Raw genomic sequence first — 10,755 nt, 5'->3', positions numbered from 1 at the left:
GGGTGCATCACGTCTTGCCAGGCTTTTTTCGCTATATTCGACTTGAGTGAGTGGAGTTACTGACGTTATGTTGCGCCCTCTCAGGCTTGTGTGGTGGGGGAGATCTTTTTGGGCTATACAGTGGAGCAAAAAAGTATTTAGTCAGCCACCAATTGTGCAAGTTCTCCCACTTAAAAAAATGAGAGAGGCCTGTAATTTCCATCATAGGTACACTTCAACTATGACAGACAAAATGAGAAAAAAAAATCCAGAAAATCACATTGTAGGATTTTTAATTAATTAATTTGCAAATTCTGGTGAAAAGTAAGTATTGATTTATAAGATTTTTTTTCTCATTTTGTCTGTCAAAGTTGAAGTGTACTTATGATGAAAATTACAGGCCTCTCATCTTTTTAAGTGGGAGAACTTGCACAATTGGTGGCTGACTAAATACTTTTTTGCCCCACTGTACATTGTCTCAGGGAAGTGAGTTGGTGGTCTGTTGATATCCCTCTGGTGGTGTGGGTGCTGTGCTTTGGCAAAGTGGGTGGGGTTACAGTGCATTCTGAAAATATTCAGATCACTTGACATTTTCCACATTTTGTTAAATTACAGCCTTATTCTTAAATGTATTAAATCGTTCCCCCCCCCCCCCCCCCCCCTCAATCTACTCACAATACCCCATAATGACAAAGCAAAAACAGGTTTTACAAATGTTTGCAAATGTATAAAAAAAACTACTGAAAAATCACATTTACATAAGTTTCAGACCCTTTACTCAGTACTTTGTTGAAGCACCTTTGGCAGCGATTACAGCCTTGAGTCTTCTTGGATATGATGCTACAAGCTTGGCACACCTCTATTTGGGCAGATTCTCTCAAGCTCTGTCAGGTTGGGTGGGGAGTGTTGCTGCACAGCTATTTTCAGGTCTCTCCAGAGATGTTCGATTGGCTTCAAGTCAGGGCTCTGGCTGGGCCACTCAAGGACAATCAGAGACTTGTCCGAAGCCAGTCCTGCATTGTCTTGACTGTGTGCTTAGGGTCGTTGTCCTGTTGGAAGGTGAACCTTCACCCCAGTCTGAGGTCTTGAGTGCTCTGGAGCAGGTGTTCATCAAGGATCTCTGTACTTTGCTCTGTTCATCTTTGCTTCGATCCTGACTAGTTTCCCAGTCCCTGCTGCTGAAAAACATCCCCACAGCATGATGCTGACACCACCATTCTTCACCGTAGGGATGGTGCCAGTTTCCTCCATACGTGATGTTTGGAATTCAGGCCAAAGAGTTCATTCTTGGTTTCATCAGACCAGAAAATCTTGTTTCTCATGGTCTGAGAGTCCTTTAGGTGCCTTTTGGCAACTCCAAGCGGGCTGTCATGCGCTTTTTTACTGAGGAGTAGCTTCCGTCTGGCCACTCTACCTTAAAGGCCTGGTTGGTGGAGTCCTGTAGAGATGGTTGTCCTTCTGGAAGGTTCTCCCATCTCCACAGAGGAACTCTGGAGCTCTGTCAGAGTGACCATTGGGTACTTGGTCACCTACCAAGGTCCTTCTCCCCCCCACTTGCTCAGTTTGGCCGCCAGCTCTTGGAAGAATCTTGGTGGTTCCAAACTTCTTCAGTTTAAGAATGACGGAGGCCATTGTGTTCTTTGGGAACTTCAATGTTTCAGAAATGTTTTGGTACCCTTCCCCAGATCTGCGCCTCAACATAATCCTGTCTCGGAGCTCTACGGACAATTCCTTCGTTCTCATGGCTTGGTTTTTGCTCTGACATGCACTGTCAACTGTGCCTTTCCAAATCATGTCCAATCAATTTAATTTAACCACAGCTGGATTCCAGTCAAGTTGTAGAAACATCAAGGATGATCAACGGAAACAGGATGCATCTGAGCTCAATTTCAAGTCTCATAGCAAAGGGTCTGAATACTTATGTGAATTAGGTATTTTATATTTTTATTTAACACATTTGCAAAAAAATCTAAATCTGTTTTCACTGTGTAGATGAGAATTTTAGAATAAGACTGTAACGTAACACAATGTGGATAAAGTCAAGTGGTCTGAATACTTTCCAAATGCACTGTATAGGAGGAGGCTGAAGAAATTCGGCTTGTCACCAAAAGCACTCACAAACTTCTACAGATGCACAATCGAGAGCATCCTGGCGGGCTGTCTCACCGCCTGGTATGGCAACTGCACCGCCCTCAACCGTAAGGCTCTCCAGAGGGTAGTGAGGTCTGCACAACGCATCACCGGGGGCAAACTACCTGCCCTCCAGGACACCTACACCACCCGATGTCACAGGAAGGCCATAAAGATCATCAAGGACATCAACCACCCGAGCCACTGCCTGTTCACCCCGCTATCATCCAGAAGGCGAGGTCAGTACAGGTGCATCAAAGCTGGGACCGAGAGACTGAAAAACAGCTTCTATCTCAAGGCCATCAGACTGTTAAACAGCCACCACTAACATTGAGTGGCTGCTGCCAACACACTGACACTGACTCAACTCCAGCCACTTTAATAATGGGAATTGATGGGAAATGATGTAACTATATCACTAGCCACTTTAAACAATGCTACCTTATATAATGTTACTTACCCTACATTATTCATCTCATATGCATACGTATATACTGTACTCTATATCATCGACTGTATCCTTATGTAATACATGTATCACTAGCCACTTTAACTATGCCACTTTGTTTACATACTCATCTCATTTGTACATACTGTACTCAATACCATCTACTGTATCTTGCCTATGCTGCTCTGTACCATCACTCATTAATATATCCTTATGTACATATTCTTTATCCCCTTACACTGTGTACAAGACAGTAGTTTTGGAATTGTTAGTTAGATTACTTGTTATTACTGCATTGTCGGAACTAGAAGCACAAGCATTTCGCTACACTCGCATTAACATCTGTATGTGACAAATAAAATTTGATTTGATTTGATATCCTGCCTGGTTGGTCCTGTCTGGGGGTATCGTCGGACAGGGCCACATTGTTGCTTTCTCTTTGGGGTTTTAGGCTGGGTTTCTGTATAAGCACTTTGACATCTGCTGATGTAAAAAGGGCTTTATAAATACATTTGATTGATAATCAGGACACGTTAGCACCAGGTGGAGCTTTTGTGTAGACCTGACCAATCTTGATCGGATGACGAAAACCATAAAGGTCTAAGCGGATCTAGAGTAGCATCGTTTTCTCCATCTAGTGCAGGGTTCCACATAGGCGCCCCCAGGGTCATTTTATTTGGCCATGTATAAAGAGTCATATGTGATCATATCCCAATGTAAATCAAGGTTTGAAATTATTCTTTTTTTTGTTGTCAAATACTATATCTGTTTGGGTTTCATGCGGTCAATTTGCAGTGTACAAATTATAACCATGTCCCAGCTGCTCAAGAAAAAAAGAAATGTCACACGGCTGAACGAAATTGAGGACCCCTGATCTGTTGGTTCCTAGCTGGAAAACCTGTGCCTCTGCATTAGTGATATCACACTTATACAGTACTGTAGGTGTAACATCAGAAAATAAACATGATAAATGAAATGCAAAAAATATGAAGTAATATCATAATGCTAATTGTTTAATTTGTGATACATTGTACATTTTTCCATGATAATTTAATTGGAAACATTAATAGTCAATATGTCCGTATCATACAATCATATTTACATTTAAATGCATACGTGTGCATGGATTTATATTATGTAGCAGATACATTAAATAAAAATGGCTAAATTACAAAATGACCATTAAATTAAGGTCAAAATTAACAGATAGACATACACGTGTCATTAAGCAAGCGTTACTCTTTGGCCGGGTTTCAACGTCACTGTGCTCTGAGACTTTCCTTCTCCCGAAGCTCCAAAGGACTCATACCTGATGAGACAGAAAACAACAAGGCTGGAAAGAAAAACTCTTTATACCAGGGATGGGAAACTTTGATGGGGTGCTGGCCACCAAAAACAAAACTCATCATGAGAGACCGCAGTGGCTGGTGGGTATGCATATATATTTGGTGTTTTGATTTCCTGAGAAATTGATCGATGTACTGCAGTACTACTCACAGGTCAGTGTACCTCCTCCAGTCCTGCTTGCTGAGGGAGGCTCTGGTGGCATTCAGGGCTGAGGTGAGGTGGGCCTGACACAGGAGCAGACCTGTCCTGATGGGGCCACCCTGGACCGGGACACTGTCCTCCTGCACAGACAAACACCTCCTACAGTTACTAGTGCTTTGAGATGAATGTATGAAAAGTGCTTTATAAACAGAGTTACTATTCTAGATAAAGTACTGACAGTAGCTCGTCTGTAGTTGCTCTTGATGTTGCTGATTTCCAGACGGAGGCGGTCTAGCTGCTCATGGCTGAGCTCCTCGTAGCCATCCTGTAGCGAGGACATATAGGCCGGGGGGTGGGAGAAGCCAGGGTCTCTGACCGACGCACCGGTCAGGTCATTAGAGTTGGGCCCCGAGACACCCTGGGAGTTCTAGGGGGACAGACAAAGGGAGGGTGAGAACAACACAGCTTTAGACGGAGCTCTCCACATAAAGAAGTACATGGCATTTAAAAAGATTAGCTAATGTTGCTAATAACTAGGTCTATAAGGGGTAACACTTCATTTGGATAGTCCCAAGAAGATGGTTTGTAGATGTTCAATAACTGTCAACAACATTTCAACTAACTATCCACTAACCCTTATTGTTAGCGAGCAGTTGCTTAGATAGTCTCATATAGATCTATGGATGGTCATACTATCAAAAAAAAAGTGTTACCCTACACGGTTCTTTCCATATTACACTATTCTCATCCTGGACAATCAATCATAATATTGTGTCCCAAATGGCACCCTATGCCCAATATCATGCACTACTTTTGACTAGTACCCTATGGCCCCATAGGACCCTGTTTAAAATGTACTTCACTACATAAGAGAACAAGGTGCTGTTTGGGACGCAGACCATCATCTCACCAGTCCCGAGGGGGAAGGGTTGCCCAGCTCGGACTCAAAGGAGCTGCCGAAGTACAGCCTCCAGATGTTACCACGGGGGTCCTCAGGGGGGACGTCACTGAGGTCCAGCAGCACCATGGAGTGGTCCAGCCCGCACCCTCTCTCCCCTTCCCCAGTTGAGTCATCAGACCCACTGCTGTGGTTCAGAAAGATCATGGAGGACAGGCTTATGTCGCTGTCCGAACCCGACCCCAGGTCCTAGAGGGAGAGAGGGGAGAGGTTTACTGGTCCTGGAGGGAGAGAGGGAGGAGAGGTTTACTGGTTCTGGAGGGAGAGAGAGGAGAGATGTACTGGTCCTGGAGGGAGAGAGGGAGAGGTTTACTAGTTCTGGAGGGAGAAGGGAGAGAGAGGAGAGGTTTACTGGTCCTGAAGGGAGAGAGGGATAGAGAGGAGAGGTTTCCTGGTTCTGGAGGGAGAGAGGGGAGAGGTTTACTGGTTCTGGAGGGAGAGAGAAGAGAGGTTTACTGGTCCTGGAGGGAGAGAGGGATAGAGAGGAGAGGTTTACTGGTCCTGGAGGGAGAGGGGGATAGAGAGGAGAGGTTTACTGGTCCTGGAGGGAGAGAGGGATAAAGAGGATAGATTTACTGGTTCTGGAGGGAGAGAGAGGAGAGGTTTACTGGTCCTGGAGGGAGAGAGGGATAGAGAGGAGAGGTTTACTGGTTCTGGAGGGAGAGAGAGGAGAGGTTTACTGGTCCTGGAGGGAGAGGGGGATAGAGAGGAGAGGTTTACTGGTCCTGGAGGGAGAGGTTTCCTGGTTCTGTAGGGAGAGAGGGATAAAGAGGATAGATTTACTGGTCCTGGAGGGAGAGAGGGATAGAGAGGAGAGGTTTACTGGTTCTGGAGGGAGAGAGAGGAGAGGTTTACTGGTCCTGGAGGGAGAGAGAGGAGAGATTTACTGGTTCTGGAGGGAGAGAGAGGAGAGGTTTACTGGTTCTGGAGGGAGAGGAGAGGTTTAATGGTTCTGGAGAGAGAGGAGAGGTTTACTGGTTCTGGAGGGAGAGAGAGGAGAGGTTTACTGGTACTGGAGGGAGAGGGGGATAGAGAGGAGAGGTTTACTGGTTCTGGAGGGAGAGAGAGGAGAGGTTTACTGGTTCTGGAGGGAGAGAGAGGAGAGGTTTACTGGTTCTGGAGGGAGAGAGAGGAGAGGTTTACTGGTTCTGGAGGGAGAGAGAGGAGAGGTTTACTGGTCCTGGAAGGATAGAGAGGAGAGGTTTACTGGTTCTGGAGGGAGAGAGAGGAGAGGTTTACTGGTTCTGGAGGGAGATAGGGATGGAGAGGTTTAATGGTTCTGGAGGGAGAGGAGAGGTTTAATGGTTCTGGAGGGAGAGAGAGGAGAGGTTTACTGGTTCTGGAGGGAGAGAGAGGAGAGGTTTACTGGTTCTGGAGGGAGAGAGAGGAGAGTTTACTGGTTCTGGAGGGAGAGAGAGGAGAGGTTTACTGGTTCTGGAGGGAGAGAGAGAGAGAGAGGAGAGGTTTACTGGTCCTGGAAGGATAGAGAGGAGAGGTTTACTGGTTCTGGAGGGAGAGAGAGGAGAGGTTTACTGGTCCTGGAGGGAGAGAGAGGAGAGGTTTAATGGTTCTGGAGGGAGGGAGAGAGAGGAGAGGTTTACTGGTCCTGGAGGGATAGAGAGGAGAGGTTTACTGGTTCTGGAGGGAGAGGAGAGGTTTAATGGTTCTGGAGGGAGAGAGAGGAGAGGTTTACTGGTTCTGGAGGGAGAGAGAGGAGAGGTTTACTGGTCCTGGAGGGATAGAGAGGAGAGGTTTACTGGTTCTGGAGGGAGAGGAGAGGTTTAATGGTTCTGGAGGGAGAGAGAGGAGAGGTTTACTGGTTCTGGAGGGAGAGAGAGGAGAAGTTTGACTACCTTTGACTACTGGATGTTCTCATAGGCACTTTAGTATTGCCAGTGTAACAGTATAACTTCCGTCCCTCTCCTCGCTCCTACCTGGGCTCGAACCAGGAACACATCGACAACAGCCACCCTCAAAGCAGCGTTACCCATGCAGAGCAAGGGGAACAACCACTCCAAGTCTCAGAGCGAGTGACGTTTGAAACGCTATTAGCACGCACCCCGCTAACTAGCTAGCCATTTCACATCGGTTACACCAGCCTAATCTCGGGAGTTGATAGGCCTGAAGTCATAAACAGCTCAATGCTTGAAGCACAGCGAAGAGCTGCTGGCAAAACGCACAAAAGTGCTGTTTGAATGAATGCTTACGAGCCTGCTGCTGCCTACCACCGCTCAGTCAGACTGCTCTATCAAACCATAGACTTAGTTATAACATAATAACATACAGAAATACGAGCCTTAGGTCGAATCCGGAAACTATCACCTCGAAAACAAGACGTTTATTCTTTCAATGAAATACGGAACCGTTCTGTATTTTATCTAACGGGTGGCATCCCTAAGTCTAAATATTCCTGTTACATTGCACAACCTTCAATGTTATGTCATAATTACGTAAAATTCTGGCAAATTAGGCGGCCCAAACTGTTGCATATACACTTACTCTGCGTGCAATGAACGCAAGAGAAGTGACACAATTTCACCTGGTCAATATTGCCTGCTAACCTGGATATATTTTAGCTAAATATGCAGGTTTAAAAATATATACTTCTGTGTGTTGATTTTAAGAAAGGCATTGATGTTTATGGTTAGGTACACATTGGAGCAACGATACACACCACATTGATTATATGCAATGCAGGACATGCTAGATAAACTAGTAATATCATCAACCATGTGTAGTTATAACTAGTGATTATGATTGATTGATTGTTTTTATAAGATAAGTTTAATGCTAGCTAGAAACTTACCTTGGCTTACTGCATTCGCGTAACAGGCAGGCTCCTCGTGGAGTGCAATGAGAGGCAGGTGGTTAGAGCGTTGGACTAGTTAACTCTAAGGTTGCAAGATTGAATCTTGGAACTGACAAGGTAAAAATCTGTCGTTCTGCCCCTGAACAAGGCAGTTACCCCACCGTTCCTAGGCCGTCATTGAAAATAAGAATGTGTTCTTAACTGACTTGCCTAGTTAAATAAAGATTAAAAATAAATAATCGTCAAAAAACCGTGTCCAAAAATACCGATTTCCAATTGTTATTCAAACTTGAAATCGGCCCTAATTAATCGGCCATTCCGATTAATCGGTCGACCTCTAGTCTGAATACTTTTCAAATGCACTGTATAGGAGTACGGGCTCATTGTAATGTCTAGGATGGACTAAATGGAACGGTATCAAACATATGGATACCATGTTTGACTCCATTCCAGCCATTACAAGGAGCACGTCCTCCTATAGCTCCTCCCACCAGCCTCCACTGCCAGAAACCTCATGATTGGTCCTTCACAGTGAGCCCAGCAGATCTTTCTGTTGGTTACTTTTACAGATCCATTTAGCTCTACCATTCATTCAAAGTAAAATTAATAATTAATTAATTACCCTGTTAACCTTTTAGGGCAGGCGGAACCCCCTCAACAACATTCCACTGAAAAGGCAGCGCTCAAAATTAAAAAATATTTTTCAGAAATATGTAAGTGGAAGATAAACATCTTGTTAATCTACCCATCGTGTCCGATTTAAAAAATGCTTTACAGCGAAAGACAACATATGATTATGTTAGGTCAGAGTTAAGTCACAAAAACACACACAGCCATTTTCCAGCCAAAGAGAGCAGTCACAAAAATCTGAAATATAGATCAAATGAATCACTAACCTTTGATGATCTTCATCAGATGACACTCATAGGACATTATGTTACACAATACATGTATGTTTTGTTCGATAATGTGCATATTTATATCCAAAAATCTCAGTTTACATTGGCGCGTTACGTGCAGTAATGTTTTGATTCCAAAACATCCAGTGATTTTGCAGAAATACTCATAATAAACATTGATAAAAGATACAACTGTTATTCACAGAATTAAAGATAGACTTCTCCTTAATGCAACCTCTGTGTCAGATTTATGGAAAAAGCACAATCTGAGAACGACGCTCGGAACCCAAAACAGCCAGAGGAATATCAGCCATTTTGGAGTCAACAAAGTTAGAAATTACACCATAAATATTCACTTACCTTTGATGATCTTCATCAGAAGGCACTCCCAGGAATTCCACCTCGACAATAAATGACTGATTTGTTCCATAAAGTTCCATAAAGTCCATAATTTATGTCCAAATAGCCACTTGTTGTTAGTGTGTTCAGCCCAGTAATCCATCTTCATGAAAAACTCTAAACGTTTTGTTACAGTCCTTTAGAAACATGTCAAACGATGTATGGAATCAATCTTTAGGATGTTTTTAACATAAAACATCAATGTTCGAACCAGAGAATTTCTTTGTCTGAAGAAAAGCACTGGAACGAGAGGTAACTCTGTCGGGAGCGCGCGTCATGAGACCAAGGCTCTCTGCCAGACCACTGACTCAAAGAGGTCTCATGAGCCCCTGCTGAATAGTAGAATCATCAAACCAGTTTCTAAAGACGGTTGACATCTAGTGGAAGCACTAGGAAGTGCAACCTCATCCATATCTCAATGTGTATTTGGTAGGTCAAGCTTTGAAAAACTACAAACCTCAGATGTCCCACTTCCTGGTTGGATATTTCAGGTTTTCGCCTGCCATACGAGTTCTGTTATACTCACAGACATCATTCAAACAGTTTTAGAAACTTCAGAATGTTTTCTATCCAATACTAATAATATGCATATATTAGCATCTGGGACAGAGTAGGAGGCAGTTCACTCTGGGCACACTATTCATCCAAAAGTGAAAATGCTGCCCCCTATCCCAAAAAGGTTAATGACATAAATCCATGTAGTTCTACTATTAAATCCATAGTCCTCTCTACTGAAGCTATGGTGTTAGAACCAATAGCTGACTGAATATCATACATTGCTGTAGTGCATCTCTACCAATAGACCCACAGCGCCCCCTGGTGGCAGAATGACTCACGTGCAGCAGGCTGGGCCCCAGGGTGCTGTGGATGGCCTCTAGCTGGGCATTGTACAGCAGGGCCTTCAGGTCAGCGCCAGTAAACGTGTCCGTGGCCCCGGCCATCTGCTCCAGGTCCACATCGTCAGCCAGGGGAACCGAGTGGCTCAGAGCCCTCAGGATCTCTACACGCGCCTCCTGGGGGGGGGGGGGGGGGGGGGGGGGGGGGGGGGGGGGGGGGGGGACCATCGGGTTAAATATAACATACAATCACTCAAAAGTCTGGGTCCCAAATTACACGCTATTCCAAACATTGCACTAGTGTATCATTGGCCCTATATAGGACTGAGTGTGGTCAGGAGGGGGACAGTTGAGACTATAGGACTGAGTGTGGTCAGGAGGGGGACAGTTGAGACTATATAGGACTGAGTGTGGTCAGGAGGGGGACAGTTGAGACTATAGGACTGAGTGTGGTCCAGACCTGGTCAGGAGGGGGACAGTAGAGAGACTTGTCCAGGCGGCCAGGCCTCAGCAGGGCAGGGTCTATCAAGTCTGGACGACTAGTGGCAGCCAGGACATACACACCTGGACGCAAGCACGCACGCACACACACACACACGCACACACACACAGAGAGAGAGAGGGAAACATTAGACAAGCAAACCGCTAAGCAAAAGGAACATTACTCACTAAAATGATAGTGCTGGTAAAATGACTGTACTGTTCATTTGTCTAAATATATACATTTTTGAAGTATATCATAAATCTAAATCAAGCCGACTAAGCAAAGCCTAATGGAATGGGCCAAAAGCTAGTAGGATAGATAGATC

The 10,755-nt window shown here is 44.7% G+C and overlaps 1 protein-coding gene across 4 annotated transcripts in view; it reads right to left on the bottom strand.

Annotated features, from left to right (window-relative positions):
- Window positions 1-3,549: 3,549 nt before the first annotated feature.
- The window catches only part of pex1 (peroxisomal biogenesis factor 1), a 29,575-nt gene continuing 22,369 nt past the window's right edge, over window positions 3,550-10,755 (bottom strand). For 3 of the 4 annotated variants that reach the window (XM_036970970.2, XM_090227665.1, XM_090227666.1), the window contains 6 exons: window positions 10,407-10,510; window positions 9,947-10,123; window positions 4,956-5,192; window positions 4,284-4,472; window positions 4,055-4,185; window positions 3,550-3,866 (listed from right to left, as the gene is read on the bottom strand). In XM_036970970.2, the coding sequence (XP_036826865.2) occupies window positions 3,782-3,866; window positions 4,055-4,185; window positions 4,284-4,472; window positions 4,956-5,192; window positions 9,947-10,123; window positions 10,407-10,510 (923 nt within the window). In that variant the 3' untranslated portion in view covers window positions 3,550-3,781. Of the gene's footprint in view, window positions 3,867-4,054; window positions 4,186-4,283; window positions 4,473-4,944; window positions 5,193-9,946; window positions 10,124-10,406; window positions 10,511-10,755 lie in introns of all 4 variants that reach the window. The other variant, XR_005041296.2, reaches the window with a different exon arrangement.

This window comes from Oncorhynchus mykiss, chromosome 30 (assembly GCF_057628025.1).
Source record: "Oncorhynchus mykiss isolate SJ-2025 chromosome 30, ASM5762802v1, whole genome shotgun sequence".
In the NCBI taxonomy this organism is placed as follows: Eukaryota; Metazoa; Chordata; class Actinopteri; order Salmoniformes; family Salmonidae; genus Oncorhynchus; species Oncorhynchus mykiss.
Note: the sequence above shows the minus strand (reverse complement) of the source record. Positions and strands in the feature narration are given on the sequence as shown.